A 23,968-nucleotide genomic window follows, 5' to 3' on the forward strand; every position below is an offset into this window, starting at 1 on the left:
TGGATCTGAGCCGACGCCGATAGTCGGAGTGACGGGGGTGGTTGACTACTTCCATGGAAACCTTGTCCCAGCCTCAGCCTCAGCCTCAGCCATCCCCCTCATCTGGGCTAGGCCCTCGACCTCGGCGAACCAGCCCGAAAGGTCAAAAACCTCTGTTGCTTCGCATGCCTCAATCCTCGATCCTAAATCCTCAATTTCCAGTATCCTCTAGGCTCGAGTCTGGCTTTCCCTCGGACAAGTTTCGCCGTTTCATAGAAGCTCGTGGGGTCAGGTTTCCTTTAAACCGAGATCAATTAACGTTCCGAATTCTCGGTTCGTACTTCTGGAGCGCAGTTTCGCTGCTGTCCGCCCTTACGGTGCGCCATTATCAATGTCGATGGTACCGCCGTCATTATCGCTATTAGCGCGTACCTTCTCCGTTATTGTCATCGCCTTGACCCCGATCAAAAGATCACTTTCACCGAATCACTGCGCTTCTAAAACCGACACCTGCACCCCCATAACATTTTCGCGAAATCTCCGTGCTGTCACCATGGAGCTGATTTCTCTCCGATTCATTTAGCCCTGGTAAACTATCGTCGTTGCTGGACTGTGCGTTTCTTTATTCATACACTGATTACCATTGCCCATAAATATAAAGTGGAAGCCGGTGAAGCTCCGCCCACATCAGTCGATGGCCTGTCTGTTCGGTGGCGGCCTCTGGCGCCTCGGCGAACCCCATCAATCCCTGTCACTGACACTTCGAAAGCTTTCGCGCCGCTGTCATTAAACGATTGCTGTTTCCCATTAGGTACGCACCTCAGGTTAGCTGAAGTATGGGGAAAAATCGTCGTTCGTTCCCATATCCTCGAGATATTCTTTTGGAAATTGGGCGAGGCTATCCGATGATCCTATTCGACATTTATAGCCCTGTCATTCGAGCTTGTTTACGTCAATTACCGCGGATGAGTTCCCCCGCTTTCCTTCCTTCCTTCCTTCCTTCCTTCCGCTCTCGACGTTTCTCAGGTTTCATTTCGACTTTGCCACCCGCACTTCGTAAAGGACGGGGCATTGGCCAGCCGCGGCCATTCACGTGGAAGACGTGTTACCAAGCGGATGGGATTCGAGCACCGGGTCTATTGCCTGCGTTTTTCATCTCCTCTCGAGGAAACGGCGACAGTGCAGCGTGATCGAGTTGATCGTTTTTTTTTATCGAGGTACCCGCGGTAACGTTATAGCGACAAGCGACGCGTTTAGCCTAATCATTTTCGTAATACAACTTTGTTAATTAAAGCGGAACAGACACACACGCACTATGTTTCTCTCTCTCTCTCTCTTTCGCCGATAATTGCCTAATCGTCGAAACTTCCGTAGAAAATCACTTCGGCGAATCGGTATGTATATGTAGAAAACAGGCGAGAAAGAAAAACTTGTATGAAATCTTGCAAAACAAGAAAAACTCATTACAACCTTGAGGCATCTGGCGTATTTTTAATCGTCCAACTTTTCCAATAATCACCTTCTCCAGCTCGCTCTCTTCCAAACTCTCAACCCTCGCGATATCAACCCTCGCCTTCATCCCCTCTACACACTGTAACTCGATGTCGATTTTACTCTCTCCTTCTCCTCTTCTCCTCTCATTTCTCCCTCCATTGAATCTCACCGATTGTTTTCTGATATCCTTCTCGCATCGATTAAACCCATAGAAATTCGTTCGCGTCGTAACACTGCATCACAACAGCGTTGAACCGACCATGTAAGCATGCCGCATTTTCATTACGGTAAATATTATATCGGTCGAGACTTTAAGGTAATGGTACAAGAAAAACAAAAACAAAAAAAATTCCCAACAATTCACTTCCGCAATTATGCAAGCTCGTTAAAGTCTCATGGCAGTCTTGAAACAACTATTCCACTTTGAAAGTCCTTAACTAACCGAAGGATTCGGAAAAACCAGCTGCAGGATGTAACGAATATGAGGTGTAAAAAGAAAAACAGATAATAAAAAAAAAAAATAAATAAATAAAGAAACAAACTGGCACCGAAATTTCTTCACTCTGGGTCAAATCCCGTTTAAATACTTCACCTGCGCTCGATGGGTAAATCGAATAATTTATTATCCGCCGGTGTAACATCGATACGGGGTGTAATTCCGAGTCCCAAGAAGGCGTCAACTTTTTGCCCGAAGTCTCCGAGTCTCTCCGGCTCCAACTAATAGACTTAATTATGTCTCCCCGGTCGGCTCCGGCTCCCACTAATATAATATGGGAGCTCGCCTCCGCGCCGGAGGGACCTTTTGTAAAACCAATGACCCGGCATAGGGCCGAGGCGCCGTGACCCCTTGGGGAAACGATTATTTTTCTAAATCGTTCAATTTGTCGGTGTTGGAGAGGCAGATTTGTTTCGAAGACAGAGAGAGAGAGAGAGAGAGAGAGAGAGGGGGGGGGGGGAGAGGGAGGATCTGCTGCCTAAGTTAGTACCCCGTTAAACTACACGAGGGCGAACCGAATTCATCTTTCAACTTGGATCGCGTCTGTCCGATTCTTCGGCGTTTTGTTTTTTGTTTTTTTTGTTTCTTTTTTACTTTTACACCCTGTTTTAGTACCAGGGGTGAATTATTGTTCGGTCTAACTATAAATAGGAACAAGCACGGCATCGACAAGCAGCAACGTTTTTGCGTTTAACACTGCTCGCAGTGTCTGCGACTGTCCGTCTGTCGTCGATGGAAAAACATACACGACACGCATTTATGCTTTCACGGTGAAGTTAACTTCAGCAGACGAACGCTGATGAATGGATGGACTACAAAGTTAGTCCTTCCTTCGGAGGGAATGGTGATCTCCGTTCTTCGAGAAACTTTAAATCATGTGTAAATTTCTTCGAAAGTTTGTGTTTTTTTTTTTTTACACCATTAAGGGCGAGTTGAAAATTTCTCTGAAGGAAGAACATGAATACAGAGACGTTTAAAGAGTATAATTGAAAATAAGTTCGTTGATTCTAATTAAAAAACGTCTTTAGGAACTAGAAAAATATGTCGATACACCGATACAGAGACGTAATGGTAATTGATTATACAGTCATTCTATTCGTTAATAAATTTCGAAAAGAATCCGATATTTATGTACTTTAAATCGTTAATTATAATATAAAAACGGTTGAGCAAGAGGTGATACGTCGTTGTTATCCATAGAATTCATATAGAATTCATTTACGAAAACAACGAGCTACTGTTTTTATCAGAATTGAGTATATATTTTTTGTAAAAAAAAAAATAAAAAACAAAAAGTACAGAATAAATCTTTGGTGTTGTTGATATAATCAAATGTATACTTTAAAAAAAAATTTCTGTTTAGATGCGACCAGATTAGCTTTAGTAAAACTGTAAAAACTTTTATTCTTATTCACGTTACGTATTTGGTCTAACCCTTTCGGTCAGCCATTTTTCAACTCGATATTTTGGCCGTAATTTTGTTACTCGGGAGTTTTTCGGCTCGCTGATGACGAATCTGAAGTCATCGTTTGATAGTTTCGTTTAGTTTGATAGTTTTTTTAGATTATAAAATATAAAAGAAACTATAAAAATTTCATGATTCTGATCCGAAACTTGTTACTCGGGGGTTTTTGGGGTTACACAAAGTAACGAAGATCACTTGAAATTGTATATAAATTGTGATAAGGCTGAGCATTCCACTCTGACCGAAAGTGTTAAAGAAATTTCGAGCTGAATGTACGTTCCTTGGATTCTCTATATCCTCTATCCTCGCAAAAGTATGATCAGCACGAATCTGGGAGTGCTATAAAAAAAAAAAAAGTGGTAAAATTAAGAGGCTAAAAATCCTCGCCATGCACCAAACGGGTATAAGTATTTCGTAAATTGATGAATTTCGTCGAAGTCGAAGGAGGAGCTCTTGCCGTTTCTTGCCTTGCCTCGGGCGGTTCCGGACGAACGGAGGTTGGCAGTCGATACGTTTTGGGATCGACGCTCGTCGATTGGGTCGGACGGGTTCTAATGGAAAATACGTGTATCCAACGCACCTTGACTTATACGTCAAAGGAAATCTATATCTATTATCCGGTAGGGAAGAAGGAGAGTAAAAACATTCCTGACTCGAGCTATCACATTCCTCATGAGTGGAACTCCCCTTATCATCTGCTACGGTGCCCTCTTTCCCGATCTCCGCCACCATCCTTCACTCCTAAGGCACATCTCTTCATTCCATCTCCGCATTCAATTTTTCATCCCATACATAGAAGTGTGTGTGTGTGTGTATATAGAGATATATAGATTCCGCAATCGATCGGCATATTGCCACGCATACTCGGGTCGATTCGCGTTCCGGGGTTGCGGAATATCCAAGGAAGGGGTTTCCCGAGTTTCCAGGGATTTGAGTGGGTTTTTCTGAAGGTCCGGTTGACCGAAAATCTATATAATACACAGAAGCACGCAAGAGCTGAGGGCGCTACGACAATCGCCGGTGAATCATTGCCCTCCATGAAAAACGTAATGCAAAACGATCACGATATCGGGTAATCTTCAACCGTGTGAACTGACCTGAAAATTTGTCCCAGATCTTCCAGTTTTTCTTATACTTGTATTTCGACAAAATACCGTTAAGGAAATATCACTGTGAATTTGTATTTTTCAACAAATCATAATTATGCGTGAAAAATCTTTTTCTATCAAAGTGCACCTAATAATTGCATATTTCTTTGCACGTGTTTTTTAATAATTTGCTGGGTTTGAGAAAATTTAGTTCACCTTTGCGACTTCCGACCTTTTCAGTTTTCGCATATATATTGTATATATATATATATATATATGTATATATGTACTTTTATATAGTTATGCTGACCTAGAATACAAGTGGCGAGGGTGGCGGAGGTCTCGCGTGTTAAGCAAGACAAACTTGACAGCGTGAATTTGTATTGAGCTTGTTATTCCTTTTTCTTATTTCTTCCCGGTCTCACAAATCACTTAGCGTTATGAAAGTGGTCTGATTTATGAGATGTTCCACCGTTTTTTTTTTCTTTCTGTTTTTTTGTACTTTCTTTTATTTTGGTTTTTTTGGTCTCGTTTTCACGTTTCTTTTTTCGTTCTTTTCACATCCCTGAAACGGATAGAGAAAGCAAGGCGGAAAACACAGAGCGTCATTAAAGCTGAGTGAAATAATTTAATATTGGATGATAAATAATCGGAAAACCTTGATAATTGTCTTATAATCAACAGATCGTCAAAGCTACTCGTTAAGAGTATATACATATATATATATATAAGTACTAATTATTTAGAATCATAAATTTTTGAAAAGTCGTAAAATTCGAAAAGCGCGTATGAATAAACGAAACACGAGCGAATTTAATTCCTGCGGCAGTGAGAAGTTCATCGGCACGTGGAAGCAAGGTTGTTCAACTTCGAATGTAACTCTATCCGTGTTTCAGACTCTGTTTCAGACCGTGTAGCCTTGGTCGAACACGAGGGAAGAATGATAACCGGGTGTTGCGTTTGTGATTCACGCGCGTGTATCGGTGACTTTATGGATCACGAATTGCTGCGGCTGCTCTGTGTGGGTGCGGCTCTATATAACGCTGCGATAACGCTCCACCTGGCAAAGGGTGCAGAGCTCGCTGATTTATCGCCCGTTTCTAGGGCCGCACGGCTAATGAAGTAACGACACAGAGAATCGAGCCAACGCGAGAGCGATTCTGCATCGGCTCGTTTTATTTCGGATATGGGGAAGAAAGAAATAGAATTAAAAAAAAAAAAAAAAAAAAAAACTGGCACGTAGGATATTAAACTAAAGATTTTTTGTTTCTTGTTTAGTTGGTACAAAAACTATCCGTGATTTTTATTTATTTATTTGTTTTTAAACGCTGGTTTTGTTTTTGAGGACATTTTTCTATCCAAATCTGATGAATGTTATACCAATTTTCATCCATTTATTACGAGGGGAATTTTTAATCGCGAAGAACGGGGGATGGAAGAACGTTCAAAGGTGTTTGAACCGGGAAATTTGAAAACGGCACTCGTGAGCATCCGGCTGCAATTTTTATGTTGCCGGATCGGGGCTTCACGCTCAATTCACCGCAGCCTCGAATTTGGATTCGGGAGTTCCGTGCGTTTCGTAATTACTAGTCCGGAGGCAAATGCTTGAAAAGAGGCAGTCAACCACGCGAATAATTACTAATCAAAGGTCAGGAGCTTGAGAGATCGTGGAGCGAAGGAAAAACTTTATTCGAGTCACGTTCCCACGCCCATCCGGTTCACACTTGGCTTGCAGTTTGCATACAATAATAGGGAAAACCTCTATCGCCGCAACGATTCTCCAAGAATTACACCGCCGTGTTGTCAGTTTTCGGAAGTTATAAATCAAGCATAAAATCTGCCCCGGAAATCGAGTTTCGTTTGAATCTGCGATCGGTTGATTTCCATTTTGAATTAAAATCATTGCTAGGTTAGTGCTGTACAGATTTTCCCATAATTTTCCATTGATTTTTAAGTTTAATTTTGAAACCCGCGTGCTTTTTGATATCACCCAGCGACTTCCGAGAGGAAATTCATGGAATAAAAGACGAGCTGCTGGAGAAGTTTCGTCCCGAGGTAGCAAAAGAAGTTCACGATTTACAATGCGAATCTTGCTAAAAGCGAAGCTGCAGGCTGCGATACCTGCCGAAAAGCTCGACTTTTGACATCCCCGCGAAACTCGAATTGCTCCCTCGGTAAAGAAAATACGCCCCTCGATCCTCGTGTTTTTCTTGAACGGGATCTCCACGATTCGTCCTTGCAGAGACGAAGGCTGATTAATCCCTCGACTCCCTCCCTTCCCTTCATCCCCCTGGAAGTTCACGTTGCTTTCTGATCGGCGGGGGCGGCATTTCTTTCATCTCGCGACGCGTCGCTTCGTCCCCTGCAGCCTTAGCAATATTCTATTATCCCTGGCGGGCGGGGTGAGCAAACTAATGACCCTACGATGGCTCTTAATAACCGGGATTACCTCGTTAATCATCGTTACAAGTGGCGCGACAAGTACTGAGTTCGAAATAGGAAAATGAGAATAACCAGTGTTAAGTTATGCATAATACGTTGTAAGTTTATACCTAACTCAGATGATAAGTTACCCTCTGTAGGTAATAACGTTATCATTAGATAAATTCATCCCATTATTGAAATTGACTATTTCAACTCAACAATATTATTATTCAATATTTTTCGAAAGAAAAATTTGTCCCGAACAAGTTTCAAAACATGATAAAAAATTTCTCAACTTCATTAGAGATCAAAACTGCATGAATACGCTGAAAAAATTATTCTTTATAGTCATGATGGGATTCCTCGATCTCAAAAATACTTGAAGCACATGCTTTTAAGAGTAAATATTCACCTGCGACACCGGAAACATTGAATTAATTTATCACACCATTCCACGATTTTTTTTGAGAGAATTCCTGTTCTTTACCATTATCTTTTCGCTTATCTATAAATGATCTTTAAGGAGATAATTTCGTGAGATGATGAATTTTTCTATACATTTAGTACATACGAATAATTTAATCCTCATCTAGATATATATAGGTAATAGTAACAATTATCTCGTACAAGACTGAGAACACCTCGAGTCCAAAATCCCCGCATCTTTTCCTCTCGGGATGAGAATCAGCGAGGGAGGCGCGACTTCGACTTGCAGGCCAATTAATCGAGTGGTCGAGACTCGAGAGGAAGCGAACGACTCCGTTCATCCCGCAGGATTGCAGGGGTCCGGGCCTCTAATATCGCGAGTGCTGACGGGGCCGACATCCAGGCCGAATGAAATAAGCAGCAGGGAAGAGTGGAAATGTCGCGGAAGGAATCGCATCGATCGGATGTCCGCAGGGCTGCAGTTTCGTATCTAATTGCGTTTGCCGAGTCTAGCTAAACGTCCCGCAAGTTCAATCCCATCACTTTCCTTCCCTTTCCGTTCCTCCCAGGATCGGGCCAAGGATCTTCCGCCACTTCCGGGGCGGAAAACAGGGGCTGCATATCCTTAATTGATTCGGGGTATAAATCAAATGGCGAAGGACTTGGGAGGCGAGACTTTTTCCCTCTCTTAGTATCCACTGCGCCACTCAATATACCTTATCGGCATTTTCCTGTTTCTCTTTATCTCTTTTCGCCGAACCCGGTGAGTCGTTGTTTCTGCACCAGACGATTTCAGGCCAGGTTCCAAGAAACTCGGCTTCTCATGGAGACCCATGATCAAAAGACCGCGACACTCGACTTCCCAATAACGCTCACGTCCGTAAAATTTCGCGATGCATTTCTTGATCGAAAGGTTATTTCTTCGGTATAATATATACGTTTACCGAATTTCAAAACCCACCTTTCGTCTTGATATAAGTTCACCGGAAACTCACGACAGCAACGATCTATTTTTATCTTCAACGGTGTAACATTTTTTCTGGTATACATACCGGGAGTTTTCTGTGAAACTCACCGCTCAACGCCAGCAGATTACATGGAAAACCACACTTTGTATTGCTGCTTAATCAAAGAGCGTTGAGTTTCACTGAAAGCTTCTGGTATAATACACAGGTAGAATCTATTTATTATACATATGCACGCGTTGGATCTTACGGATGTTTGAATTCATTTCACTGCGGAATTTCTCAAAGTTCAATTATCCGATAATCGTTTACACCGAAAGTACAAGGCACGCCACGTAAAGGAATAGCTTCGGCTTTGTATCCTCTTGATTTTGCATAAAGGCTTTCTCCCCTCCGTATGAGTAGGGCGAAAATCTCACGAGACGTGCGAATAATCTCGAGAGAGGAAGAGGGCAAACAAAAATCGCGAATGAAATTATGAATTTAAAACTAGGGAGGAAGTTGCTGGTCGTTTGAAAACTTTGCAATTCCTTCCTTCTTTTTCCTTCCGATTATTTACAGTTCCTGAAATTCCTCGAAAAATATTTTTCAGCCTTGGGTTCGACTCTGCGCACTCTGGAAAACATCCACTACGTCATAGCTGTGCCGGAATTTCAACCTCGGACGAAATGAAAATATAGGGAATTTTTTTTTCCCCAGATATTTGAGTGCTGATTTTTATTAAGTGGCAGCTTATCTCGCAATTTTTTTTTTTTTGTCTTCTTCTTTATCGATTCTTCGAGTTTTTCTTTTACCTGATCGTGGCCGAAAGAACGGAACTGATTTCTCTCGAAGATGATTTCCATTTATATGAATTAGCGCTATGCGATTAATCAACCAATCGGCCCATAAGTTCATCGCTTCTCGATTAACCAACCAATCAATCAATCAACCAATCAATCGCACAGTCTAGACGATATAAATAGTGTCGTAATAAATGCAAGAGTGATGTTTTTTCCCAGCATGATTTGCGTAAACTTCTCCTGCGTTGAGGAAAGTTCCGTTTACATCTGCGCATGCAAAGTTGCCGGATTCGCGATTTCAGGCGTAGCTACGTTTATTACGTATACGTACCCCCACTTCGTCCTTACAGGATCGAGAGTCTACTGTCCTCTTCGTCATTGGCGGTTATCTTCGAGCACGTGTTAATTGCCCACGTGACACGAATCCGGTGTATTCAAAATTTGCGAAACACATTTGCGGTCACGTGGCTTTTGCACTCGTGCGCATTCGTGACGTAAAATGACCGCAGCGCGTTAATAATATTACTTTTCAGCGTACACCATTTTTTAATAGTCTGGCGAACTTTTTACGGCCCTTCTGCGTACGAGGTATGGCTTTTCTTGCATAAGTGCGACCAAACATTACCGACATGTTTTAGTTCTTAAAACCGCCTTCTTAAGCCAACCTCTAACTTTGGTTGGGGTTTTAGGGGTTACGTCGGATATGTGCCGAGACAAGACCGTGGCGAAACTAAATTTTGAAAAGTCTGAATGAAGCTGATCCAGTTGTAACTTCACTAGAATTGAAAAGTTTCGCTGGTGGAATAAAGAAATTTTTAATACAAAACTTCAACTGAAAATACCTTGTTGTATTAACATAATCAGGGAAAACTTTTTATTTTATTATTCTTTTTGTTTCTCATTCCATATGGCCTGTAAGCTTCTGATAAATAAAAGCTCATTTTATTCGAAAATGAATTCTTAAAAAATCTTTGAGTTCGATTTTTGATGATATTATTGTATTTTTTGCTATTTCATAACTTAATGGCCTACAAATTACAATGATTTTATTTTACGATCGATTCGTAGGAAATTTATTAACGAATCAAACGAGCACTACTTTTCATTAGAATCGAATACCAGTTTTTTTTAGTAGAAAATGTTATGAACAATAACAAATTTTTGGATATCTTTGTTCGGCATTACATTTACAATTGCATTGACAGTGGCATATTCACGTCTGAAATGCTGCGTAGGCTTTCATAATAGTAAAAAAGTGAATTTTACTCGGTCGGTAAAGGCTGATTGTAGCATCTTCTTAAAGCTGTCGACAGTGGGGCCTCCACGGAGTGTGTAACGCTTTGAAAACCTCGAGGGTAAATCTTCATCGACGTCTGACAGAGAAAGAAAGGAGGGACGAGTACGTATGTATGCACAGAAGAAGCGTGAGGAGAAAAATAAAACGGGAATTTCGTCTAACAAGCTGTTATTCGCAAGGGTTGCAGTGCAGTGTCGAAGGAAAGAAACGAGCGAAAAAAGACGAAGAGAGAAAGAAAAGGGGCTGATTTCACGAGGCTCGGAAAATCCCCGAAGAATGAAACAATTATATGGTCGTATTCTCAAATTTTATCTGCACCTTGTACGACAGTAAAATGATGACGTAGGTTAGACAGAGTTCTATGTTTTTCGGTGAGGTAGTAGTTTCACAGAGGTGACATAACCTCTAAAACAATTTCAGCTGTTGCAGAGTAGAAAATAACCGCAGTCATTAATTTTGGAGCATTATTAATAGTTTCGCAAGCATGAATCTGTCTTTTTCTAAGTGAACTTTATAAAATATTCTATTGTAGTTGGTACTCGCAAGTTTTCATCCCATGAAAATACATTTTCTGCTCAGAGTTCAGCAATTTTGCTTCATTCCGTAGACGAGTTTTGATCGGTTCTTAACATAGATTGACAAATCAGTACATCGCACGTTTTATTATTTGCTCGTTCTGCTTTTCGACGAGCGAGGTTACGTCACGCGAAAAATTAAGGTGAAAATATAACTCCCAATCCTAAAACATTGAGCTTTATCTAAGTAGTATCACTGTTTTACGGTCACGAGTGAAAAGAAAATTCAGAATTCAGAATTCCCAACAGATGTGGCGTTTTTCAGATTCCCAGAATGTCTTGTATAACAGGAATGATAAGCGGTTAATTAGGCTGAACTTGATTGGGCCGGCCTGAGAACTTTCCGCTGAGATACATTTCAAGCCCATAAAACATTATCGAATGAAATTTTTGTTTTTTGCATCTTGCAGTTCAAATGACACAAAAACTATGTGACCGATAAAATCTAAAACTCAGTCAGTTCCAAGCTAAGAATGAGATAAACTGCATCGATTCGTACCAAAATCATCGAAACCCGTTGATCCACTCTCGAAACATCATCAGTATTTTTATTTGTTTTCGATATTGTTAATCGAATAATTCAAAAAATACCAGACCGATCATATCCAAATTCTACTCCCCATCGATTGAGACCAAAACCAGCCAAATCCGTTCATTCGTTCTCCATATCTCGTCGAAAAAAAAATTGGATCACAACTCGAGACATGCATCCAAAAATGAAAGACCTTGAAATGTCGAGATCTAGCAAAGCTCAACTTTTTGTTTTTGGGGTGATTATAACAACTCCCCTCGTTCTATTTCTTCTTCAAAAGGAAGGGGCGGGAAGTTAAAAATTGGGCGACGGAGGGCGGAAATCAAGCATCGCCAAGTTAATTGCCGTTAAACGAACCCCGCTTCTAGTCCTCCCTCCTAGTCTTCCCTCTTCGGATTGTCCACTGGAGCCGATTGCGGTTAACCGGGCGTTTCATAGCTCGCGGAATCCGCAAAAGAACCGCGCTAGTTATCCGGGAACTGATTGTGAGCCGGGACGGGTCAGGCAGGCATTAGCGGGATTGCGCTAATCAGGCCACTGCAAGACTTCCTCGGCGCCCGAATGAAATTTCACCACCTCATTTAATCCCAACCCGGCCCCGCAAGCTCGATCGCCCATTTTCACCGCTAAATATCTTCTGAAGTGGTTTAACCACCGTCGGTTTCGGTCATTACATCAGAATCGACTGATCCACCGGCTGTGGGAATTTCTCTATGTAATCAGCGAGCTCGCACTTCTTAGTTTTCTTATTTTACGCACTTTTTTGACAAAGAGTTTTGCTTCCCTTTCGACTATCAACTTTTTTTTTTACCTTTATCGAATGGAGATACTTATTTCTGAGGTTTTTCAATTCCTAAATAAATTTTACGACACCAAAGGCAAACCTTAATGTGTGGGTCGGTGGGGGTGAGATGTAGAATTTTCAAATTGATTTAGAAAGATGAAAAATAGTTCGATGATAATAGGCTAAGCCAAAGTATAAAATCTTCCGACTATTCGGTCTTTCCGCACCTTGTACTTATATTTCTTAGGACGATTTCACATTTCGATTTTCCATATTTGGCTTCCAATTTACGCTTTAAATTATTGTAAACTAAACTTTTACTTCTCTAAGGACTCGATATTACGCGACCATTCTACTTTTCGAACTCAAATCAAAAAGACAATAAACTAAAAATCAAGTGATCAGAAAATCTAAAAAATATAAGATCCAAGCTGGTTTGTATGCACTGTGACAGCCCGCCCCAATCCGTTATTTCACTCGAACAAGGTACGTTTTGAAAATAAATCGCATCCAAATGCGGAAAAGATCGTTTAAATCATACCTAATTTACACCCAAGTTCCAAAAAAAAAAAAAAAACAATCAAAAGTGAAATTTTAAATTCACAGAAACAGTAACGAAGGAAATTAAACTGCGTTTCCTTCCCGGAAAGAAGATTTCCAGAGGCGAATATCCAAGCGTTCTGCTTTTCGACCAAAGATAATTCCTCTATCCATTCCTCCCTTCCTCATCTTCTCTCCACGAAGACAAAATCCGTAAGACAGAAGCGAAGGGAGGATCGAGAGGAATTGGGTGTATTTTTTTTCTCTCTTCTTTTTCCGAGTGCAGAAAGGCCCCGGAAAGATCGGTGAACCGGTGGATCAATTACCCGGTAAGGATCAGAGGCCTTTCATTCCCGTCCTGCATCCCGCAGGACCTTCCCCCTTATCTCCTGCATCTCTCGCCCTCGCCCCTGCGGCACAAAGAATGCGTAATCACGTAAGCTATCGCTCGTCTTGGGCACGCGTTTAGGTGAGCGGGCGAAATAGGAGAATATCTAAGCCAGCCGGTGCTTTCATGTCCTTATCCCCCCCCCTTTTGCAAGCCCTCCGAAGACTAATCTGGATCAGCTGAAATGAGGTAACGCGGGTAGAAAATTGGCGGCTCGAGCTTTTCGCCAAATTCTATAATTCGTGTCTCTGTACCTGAAGGTTTGCGGTCTCTCTGTAAATTTGGATCTTCTCAAAAAGGACGATATTCGACCGGTTTTCCCCCGCTGCATGTTCGGCACACGAGAGTATGTGTATGAGATAAAAAAAAAAAAAAAAAAAAAAACGCGTCAAGAAGAGTAGCTTTGAATGGTTAGTGTAATAAGGCAATTCCCGCAGATCTGAATGTGCGAATTTCAGAAAGAACGCGGAGTTTTTATGACTCGAATCGAACGGCTCCTGAAATTATGTTTCCATGTCACAATAGGCACGCGATATACTCGATTCCGATTCCAACTCGGCACTGAACCGGGTTTCGCATTTCGAGCATTTTTACGACTTCGTCGGTTGTAGGATCGAGCCAACCCTCCAAGGAGGTTTGATCTCGTACTTTTCCTCGATTCCGAGAAATACTCATCCTGCACTACTTCCATCGAATATTGCACGATTTTTATCTCGGCTGGGGTGGTTTTACTCTCAAATCCTCGAATTGAAACGAGTATCATATATGGCACGCGTCTCTGTCTTCCAGTTTGTTATTTGAAAAATTCCTCTCGATATCGGAATAGCTGTGGAATGATGAATCAGAGTTTGCCGTTTCTGAGGGGGATGAAATATTATACACGTTCATATATATATATATATATCATGACAGAATTATTACGAAATTCCTTGCGAAGATTTTTTTTTGAGAAAATTGTCACGCTTTCAAAAAACAATAAGAATAATAAAAAAAAGTTCCACCCTTATCAAATTTTAAGCAAGTTTCGTCACCAAATTTTTACTCCTAAATTTTCATCTTCAGGATTCATTTCAGAGTTTGAAAATATATTTTAAGAAAATGAGACAACTTTAAAATTAAATTCTAGCTTGAAGTCTTGCACGACAAGTTGAAAAATGCCTAATTCTGTAAATCAAAGCGCTTTAAAAAGCTCAATGCAGCGTTAATATCGCGTCGTGATATCGCTCAGAGTTTCCGGTGGCCGCGAGGGTGAGAAAAGCTGTCCGATTTGAGGGTGAACCGATAGAGTTTCGGCAAAGCGATCTATCAACTTGAGGCAAAATTGAGAATTTGCAGTTTCGACAAAAACAAACTGCCTAGCCTACAGTTATAATAATAATATGTATAATGCCGGGCATCAGCAGATGCTGGATAATATTGCGTCTATATATATGTATACATGTATGTGTATATATATATATATATATATGTACGCGATATTCTCGGCTGTTTTATATTCGCCAATTTTCCACCCCGTCGTCAAACTTCTCTCCCTTTTTTCTCGTCTTCTTCTTCCGGCGTTGGCGTCACGTGTTCTTCCTTATTACGTGTCACTCTACAAACCCTACGCCAAAGAATTTCGAGGGTGTCACTCCGGCTGCACTGCAGTACCTATACGACAACACCCTCCCTTATCCATCCATACACCCTGCGAAAACTATTCTCAGAATCCGAAACCATACCTTCGCCCTCCTTATTGCCTGTGCGCGAAATCTGAAGCTTATGAATTGGCCGATTTGTACGGCACGAAAGTCTTGCTCGCAATATCTACTCCTCGCACTACGGAGAAAAATGACTTTCACCTTATCTACCCCCCTTTTTTTTTCATCACATATACTTATACGACTACTTTACACCTCGTTGCATTATACTCATTGCAAAGTGTTTCAGATATCAACGATATTTGCTGTTTTTTTCTGGAACATCAGGTCTAACCGTTTAAGTATAGTAAATTGTAATAAAATTCACAATATGGGGTATTCCACGCCAATTCGACCAGTGCTAAGCCCCGACTATCTCAAAACTATTTAATGTTTTTTTCTAACATTCTATTCGGTAAAAAATGATTTTGAGATATTCGGGGCTTAACACTGGTCGAGTTGGCGTGGAATAACCCATACACGATTACATCAGTGCGACACCTTGTTTCGAAAAAAAAAACAACCTCAAAAAAACTGCTGAATTAGTTTCACTTACCAATTATACAGAGATTTTTTTTTTCACGGCAAAAGAAAAAAAACTTTCTCCGGCAAAAGAAATTGATGAAAATTTTTTTTATTTCAAATAGAATAAAGTGTTACCCAAGTTGAAAAATGTCTATTATTAATATTATTACTGGTGACTCGGAGGGAAATGGAACAGCACTCACCTATGGACGATTCCTCTGGAATGCATGTGTTCCAGGGCCGAGACGAGCTGCCGTCCGTAACCTTTTGCCATTTTCTCATCGAGACGACACAGAGGCTGGTTTTTTATGTGACTCGAGAGATCGCCTCCCGTTGCCAATTCTAACACCAAGTAGTACACCGACCCGCACTGAAACAGTTACTGAATTGTTAAATGACCGTGGATCGGGGATCGTCGGTTTGCTGATTGAGTTATTCGCTAATCAACGAAGAAAAGTGTCCTGACCTCACAGTTTTTAATTTGTTTGTTTCGGACGTTTTTCAGTTAACAGCATGTTTCGGAGTCTTCAGTTTTTCATGGGAATCGTTCTTTAGTTATCAACATCGAAACATCCATGACGTTTTAATATCCTTATATTTTCAAAAATTGAAAAAATGTACACTTTTTAACCCCTTTTAGCGCTTTAATAATACATACTCGATTTACAAGAATCGATATGTCGATCGTTTCGAATGTGTTGAGAAAAAGATTCTGAATCATTTAAGAATTAACAAAGACCGATATACTGACTGAATAAAATTGTTCAGTAACAGGATAAAAAATAGACAAAGTGTTTGTAGAGATAACGAAAGATTCTGGATCATTGACGTAGGATCCTTGAATTAGCGATAACTAACTAAAGTGAGGAATCTGGATGATAATTGTCGATATAGAAAGTTGATTAACAATAACGAGATACTTTATTGATAATGATACGCAATACGATCCGTATCGCAAGAGATCGGTTAGACAACTGAGGTTTACAGAGACGAGAGAATACACAAACGATTCACAGATACGATTTTGAGTTAGTATAGAGAGTACGTGAAATACACAGTTGATCTGTATTGAGTCGCGACACGAACAAGTGGCGAGATTTGAGGTAGAGACGGACAGCATAAACATTGCACGCGAGTGTGAGTGCGTGTGTGAGGACAATTTCAAATAGCGAGTGAAATGAGAGAGAAATGAGCGCGATACAATATATTCATTTGAACTATTTCATATATAGCTACTTTGCCAGAACACAAAGAAATAATCGAATCTTTCGTCTTTCGTCTTAAAGTATTTGTTAAAGATTTAAAATTTTTAGGAATTTTTTTTAGATTTTCGAGAATGCTCGAACACTGATTTGTTTAGATAAAATAACTAGTTTCTAAGTTGTAAAAAAAAAAAAGAAGATAACATTCCGGCAATATTTCACGAACTTGTAAAAAGTTTGAAGTATAAAAACGTAAGAATATTCGCAACGCGTAAATCACAAGAATATCAAAAATAAACTGAATAATACAAATTTTTTACGATCTGTGCCTAAAATCATGTAGTCAAATGAAAAAAAATAAAAAATTTAAATACAATATACAGATTTTCGACGGCTGCGGTATTGAAATAACCGCCGCGAGTGAATAGCGGAGTGAAAAAGGAAACTTTTCGATTGGAGGGTGAGGATGATAGGTCATTCGACTTGCAAAATAAAATAAACAATTGAATATCGTTGCGGATAAACATTCGCATAGCGAAGGGTAAAGGAAGGGATGATGTGTCAAATTGACGTAGGGCCGCAGTAAACGTTACGGAGAGTGTGAAAAATCTTCGATATTAGACGTCACGTGACACTTTTACTGCGCCCTGCAAAGTGACACTGTCGCCCCCCCCCCTGCCCCCACCCCCCACCCCTCAACCGCCAAGTAGTTATTCGGTATATGACCGAGGGCGTGAAGAAAATAGCTCAGCAGGAAAGAGAAGTGCGGATATACTTATGTGTTTCGCGATATTCATGCCGGCGCAGATGCTCCCTCCAAGGATAATTTTTTTCTTCCACCCCCCCCCCCCTCCTCGCCCCTCCACCCTCCGTCACCGACTAAAATGAGATGTAGTATAATAACCATAAACGATGCCTTATGCGATAACACATATAACACCTTATACTTATAGCCAAGCTGGTTTTCAATACCTTAAGTTACACCGAGTGTTCGATACTTCTTCGGTGCTTTAAATATCTATCATAACCTTACGGCCTTTATCGTTTGAACAATATTTTTTTTATTATATTTCCCATTTTTTCTTCTAATAAACTTTGCCAAGCAATTCGCAAAGGATTTTACGAATACTGAGAAAAGTTTTTTTCACGGTTTTAGATTTGAAATTTCGTATGTCGTAACGGTAACATGTATATATAATGATTGTTGAATTGAAAAATTTTAACACTGCTGTTTTATGCCTGAGATTTTTTTCTAAGTGTAAGATTTTCTCTGAAATTGATCTTCAGTTTTTTTTTTTTTTTTTTTTTTTTTTTGTGGATCAGTGTTTGATAATTTTCCAAATTCTAAAATACCTGCGATAGCTTTTGATAGACTTTGAATTTGTTGCAAGCGGTTGAGAAAATTAAAAAAAAAAAAAATTTCATAACTTTTTCCTTCCTATTATTTTTGATTTAGGAAATCTCGTATTGGGGTTGATTCAAAAGCTTCAAAAAGCACGAAAGCAACGTTCTAACGAATGAGATCACCTGCGTCGCGCGGTGAGGGTGCAAAGCCAATGAATTATGCATATCGACTCGGGAGGTATGACGTGGCAGAATTTTATCCCCACGATATAAACGCTGGGTGAATATCACGCTCGGCGCACGCAATTGCAGGTGAGCTGCAGGTGGTAGAGGTTACAGGTATTCGGCATGGGGGTTGCGCAGGCTGCACCTACCTAATCGGAGAAAATGAGTTTAGCGTGAATCTACAACTGTAACACTACCCTTGAAATAATATATATGTAATAAGGCAATTAGGAAGAATTAAGATACAGAATTAGATACGTATACAATTGTTATTAGTTAATCATGCTTTAATCATTGCGAGCAAGCACCACACACATATATATATGTAGGCATGTAATATTATTCTTACAAGGCCTGCGATGTGATTAGACGCGGTTTGTATAATACAAAGTGAATGAACGATGCCGGATATACTCCGATTAATTGCTCATTACAATCTCCATACACACCCATACGTATGTACATACCTATGCGTGAACGAACACACGTGGAATGATATTATATGCTAGCTACACGGGTGTAATTTATTAATTAAACGGCGTGAAACAGAAGACAATCACGTAAGTGTTTCTTTCGCACGTAGACGTTACGTCATATGTATGCATGTATGCATGTATGTGTGAATGTATTTTTTTTATACCTTATACACTCGGTCACGCGATCTCTGTATAATAATAGTTTAACAGTAGTAATGTACCTTATGCACAACTTGCTCGTGGATAAAAATTCCCGCCTATTGAGAGGAATTTGAGACGAAAATGTTTTAGACAGAATTTTGACAGAGTAAAGTGTAATTTATTATTATTATTATTTATTTATTTATTTATTTATTTTTCTTCATGTCAACTTGATATTTTTTTCGAATACTTTGTTCTGGTTTGTTGTTTGAACCGTTTGTGGAAACTGTTGTATGAAATAAAGTGGAAAAAATTTCTCAAATTGGTAAGAAAAAATAATTTATTTCTGTGTATTTCTGTGCAATTAATTATTTGTACCGTCGATGATAATTGCTGAATTGATAAAATTAATTGTGTGATTTTTTGATTCTGAAAAATAATTCACTTTCATTTGACGCAAAAAAGAAAAGAAAAGAAAAGAACAGAAAAACAAACAACTTTAGCAGAGTAAGAAAAGTTATTCGTTACTTAAACGGAGTAGATAATAATTTTGTCTAATCGAATTAGAAAGTTTTGCACTGATTTTATGAATTTAAAAAACAAAGAAATGAGTTTATATCTCATATTATCAACTTGATTATTTATAACTTGTAAAGTGTAACGAGAAATTTTTATTCCGTCAAATAAAGTTCTTCCATATTACGTAAAATAAATAATTAATCGATCACAGTGCTATGACAATAAAATTGTGAAAATAAATAAATGACTTCTTACTCAGTCGGTAAATACTGGCTATACAGCATCCTCTTAAGAATGTAAAGATCCAAGCAAGCACGCGGTGACATTTTCTAAGATTGAACGAAGATCGGATTAAATATGCGATAATTTATTAAACGTGAAGAAAACCGAAGAAGCAGCTGAATGCGAATGAATGGCAGAAAAGTTTTGCGTAAATCAGCTTCGCCACTTTCTTGAGAAGGAGGAGCATCATTCACACAGCAGGAATATATACCTCCCCTACATGCCTGCCGGAGAATTCTCCCCAGAGACATCCCGACTCTGCAAACAACGGCGAAACGCGTCACTTTATCCCTCCTGTTTTTCTGTTTTTCCGAACGACAGCTGGCGATGCTCTCCGAAATACCTGCCGCAAGGTGCCGGCAATCAGGGGATCGATCGATCGATCGATCGATCTATCGATCCTTCCGGGCGTCGGTTTCCCTTCGAATTGAATCGCCAGGTGGTTATCGCTTCCCGTGACGTACATCGATCCGCGGTTCGTCCCCTCACAGTCGGTCTACAAGCTTCTGAACTGAATCATGCAGAAGCTCCGTGGCATTCAACAGGGTTCAAACGATTTTCCGAGGAAAACGTTTGCCGCGCGCAATCAATATTCCGTCGTCGGCGATATGCGAGGCGTATTCACAGTAACTGCAGAGCCTGTCCTTAGAGCTCGATTCAACGATCCATCATCAACCTCGACGTTTTACAGGCAGACTCGATTGTTGTAATTACATTTCACACCTTTTCGATCTGCATTAATCATTATACAAAATGGCAAACTTGGTTAAACGGTCAAACTTTATTCATTCGCTTAGTTTTATCGAATTTTATATAAGTACGTAATATTAGATTATTTTTTTATCCCGATTTTAAGTTTTTTATAACTGCAGGATCACATTTTTGATAATTTGTTGATTGAGCCTGTTGTTAAATCAGGATTGATAATAAATTTATTATACATTTGTTGAGAAGGTAACCGGCTGCTACGATTATTTTTTCTTATTCTGCGATTTAACTATTCTCGAATTAACAGAAACTGTCACGAAAATCTTCGGGAAAAAAATCTAATCAAAGATGTTGAATTTTACGTTCATACAAAACTAAAGTGATTCTTCACAACTGTACGATAATAATTACTGAAACTTTTTTTGTAAAAAAATGTTATCAACATATTGATAAATTTGTGTTTGGAACGAAGGGAGATAGAAAAAAAACGAAAATATATATGAATCAAAAGACGTTTCTAAGTCGCTTTTTTTTCTCTGAATATTCTAATGTTTAAATTTTTCTAAAATCAACAGAAGAATTGGTAACGTGAGAATGGCGTGCTTATTTTGGAGTTTCTTCGTATTTCTTCAGCCTTAAACACTTTCTATAATTGGTTTTTCGACATTTTACGTCGGCGGATTGTTGCGGGCATCAAGTATTTGCACATAGATAAAAAAAGGCGATAATTTTGTATTACAAAGAAAATAAATTGCATTCATCGCGTAAAGTTTGAACCGATCTTTGTCGGTATTTCATATATCTGTTGAAACAATTCGATTTCCAAGAGGCGAATTTGCTTTCTCGCAATCGGAAACAACCGTTAATTATACCCATAATACAATAAAAGTGGAATAAAAGGAAGATTAAACGATGGAATAAATCGGGAGATAGTAGCCCGATTGTGAGATTATTGTAAAACCACGCGGTATAATTTCGGCGATAAAAATCTTGAGTATCACATTCCGAATTGGTAGGTAGGTAGGTACATATAGCGTAATACACAGGAATTAGAGAGGCTCGAGGATATCCGGGATATATTGTATCCGTTTGTTGTTCCCCCTGCAGACTTGTGTATTCCTACGTATTCTCCCGTGCCCGTAATTACGGGGGTATGAAATTATCCAAAATGATAACCGTCCCGCTTTTAAACCCCGAACATTGGTCGGACGTATCCGAATATAAGGATAATTCGCGGCGCAGGCGGTAATAAACTTCAATCGCGAGCAGGCATACATGCAGATTCAAAAGCGCCGGATGCCTCTTAGCGAACGAATGATCAAAGGCCTTAAGCGTATTCCGTTCCGTAATTTAATCAGCGAAGGCGTCTCGCTTTTCGCCCTTTGGCAAAAGCGGTTATTATACGAGTCAGGATGCATTCGTATAAGAGTTGCCTGTTTTTACGCCAACATTTGTATTAGGAACGTCTTTAAGGTCGTGTAATATTCCTACATTTACCGACCGAGCAAAGTCACGCTTTGGAATAGTCAGATTGCTCGGTCGGTAAAGGTAAGAGTATCATGCAGTTCGGATGGGAAATTTAAGAAAAAGGGAAAACTATGCAAGACTCTGTTGGGGCGAAAGATCGACTTTTTTTCTGAGTAATGGAGCGCAAAATTATTGAGAGAAAAATTTCAGCACTGACCTGAATCGTTTCGTAGAGACGCACGATGTTCGGATGACGGAGTTTCGACAGAAGCCTTGCCTCTCGGGTCAAATTCTTGAAAACGTAATCTTCTCGGATCGTTCCAGTGTCGATCACTTTCACGGCGACCTGTAACAGCGACGAAGTTAGTGAAAAAAGTATCAGTAATGAAATCAGGATTCAGTAAATAAAAATCTAAGATCAATGAACTGAATATCTCCTCTGAGAATTTCTTCTCCAAGAAAATTGTACAGTGAGTGAAATTGGAAACGATCATTGCAGCGGTTGCAATAATTATAGATCTATCAAACAATCCAGAAATTTTTCGATGATGGTATCTCTTCAAAGTAATCAATAATTGTGAAATTCAACGATTTTTAATTTTTCAACTAAATTCAACTCGATTAACTTCAGTTGCACTTTCAACTCAATGTTATATCATATTTCTGTCTCTGGAGCTCCTTGACTGTATCGTAAGTTTGATACACGCTTAAAAACCGACGAAATTCTTTATTGATATCCGGTTTCTACAGATTTCGGAAAAACAGTCGCGCCAATAATGCCTAGTTTAATCCGGATTAACAGAAATTTGCGTGCGTCGTTGTTATCCGACCGTCTGCACGTTCGCCTTCGGCACGCGGAGAAATTGATTTTTCCGCTAAGCTTCAGAGGGTGTGAATCGGGGTTTCGAATACCAATTAATGGGGAACAAATAAGCTGCTACGGACAGGTACGGCTGCGCCAAGTTCATGGCGTTATAATGCCGCGATTAATTATTAAAGAGGCACAGAGGAATCCCCTCGTTCATCCCCTTCGCCCCTGTCTGTAATATGTATTATACAACCGCTCCACGGCTGGTTGCAAATTTCGCACACATGTGGTCGGTAAACCAGCGAGGCGTTTCCACCCGCGTCATCCCTTGAAGCGATAATTAATATTTCACGTGCTAATTAACGTTTGATTGTACCGTAGGCGTGCGAAGATCCAAGTAGACCCCATTAAGAAGATTACTGTTTAGAACTACGAGGCCTGAATCGGTGAATTCGACTAAATGATTTTTTAGTTATATTATGAAAGGCTTGTCTTAGTCACCATTTCCAGTTTCATTCTTAATGTGAGTCTCGCCAACGACATTGATGAACACATTAATATGACGATGAGAAAATTAAATTTGGATAATAATAATGCCCAAAATTTATCAATAAATTGTATAAAAAAAACAGTGGTTTAACGAATTGTTAGGGAATCTTTTTTCTGTCATGTGATATGAATTCGTTGATTTTTCTGAATACACAGGAATGTTTGAATAATTTTTGAATTATTTTGAAACTTACGTTTTTCTCTGGCTTTTCCCGGTAGAAATTTTAGCTTACACACATACACCTTTTTTTTAAACCAAATTTACTGAATGTTAAACGGCTTTAGCGACCATTAAATTGTATATGTATACCTATAAGTAGCGGGAGAAGATATGAAAATCTAAGAATATTATGTCTGAACGCAATAGTTTGATCAAGATTACGAAGCACTGTCGAATTTTTAAATAATTCTCGAAAAAACTGAAGAGAAAATAGAACGATTTCGTCCGGAACAACGCGATTTTCTGTCTTTTCACTAAATATTCCCGTTTTTCTCATTCTGTGGCCACCCTGTAGTTTCGTTTTCGCACTTCATTAGACAAAACTCGCAATCAGATCAGCGACAAGTATTCATTTCCAAGTCACCAACCTCCTCAAAGGACAGGGTGGCAGGTACTGAATCGCAGGTGCTCGTGAGGGTCGGCGTGACGTCATGCGTAGGATAACACCTGGGCGTGAAGGTGCCTTCCAGGCTGCATATATGCATCCGTGCAGGTTATACCTGTTGGAATTTTTGCCGAGAGTTGCAGGAGCCGCCCGACTTTACGAGGGCAACGTTAATTGCCGTACAATCTGCTCATACGTCGGAT

At 39.8% G+C, this 23,968-nt stretch overlaps 1 protein-coding gene across 1 annotated transcript in view; it reads right to left on the reverse strand.

Moving 5' to 3' along the window:
• LOC124416319 (SNF1-related protein kinase catalytic subunit alpha KIN12-like) overlaps positions 1-22,297 on the reverse strand; it is a 43,817-nt gene extending 21,520 nt beyond the window's left edge. Inside the window, exons 1-3 of the mRNA XM_046897251.1 lie at positions 22,292-22,297; positions 22,021-22,149; positions 15,643-15,809 (exon numbers count right to left, since the gene is read on the reverse strand). Of these exons, the coding sequence (XP_046753207.1) occupies positions 15,643-15,809; positions 22,021-22,149; positions 22,292-22,297 (302 nt within the window). The remainder of the gene's footprint in view (positions 1-15,642; positions 15,810-22,020; positions 22,150-22,291) is intronic.
• Positions 22,298-23,968: the final 1,671 nt, after the last annotated feature.

This window comes from Diprion similis, chromosome 2, assembly GCF_021155765.1.
Source record: "Diprion similis isolate iyDipSimi1 chromosome 2, iyDipSimi1.1, whole genome shotgun sequence".
Classification (NCBI taxonomy): domain Eukaryota; kingdom Metazoa; phylum Arthropoda; class Insecta; order Hymenoptera; family Diprionidae; genus Diprion; species Diprion similis.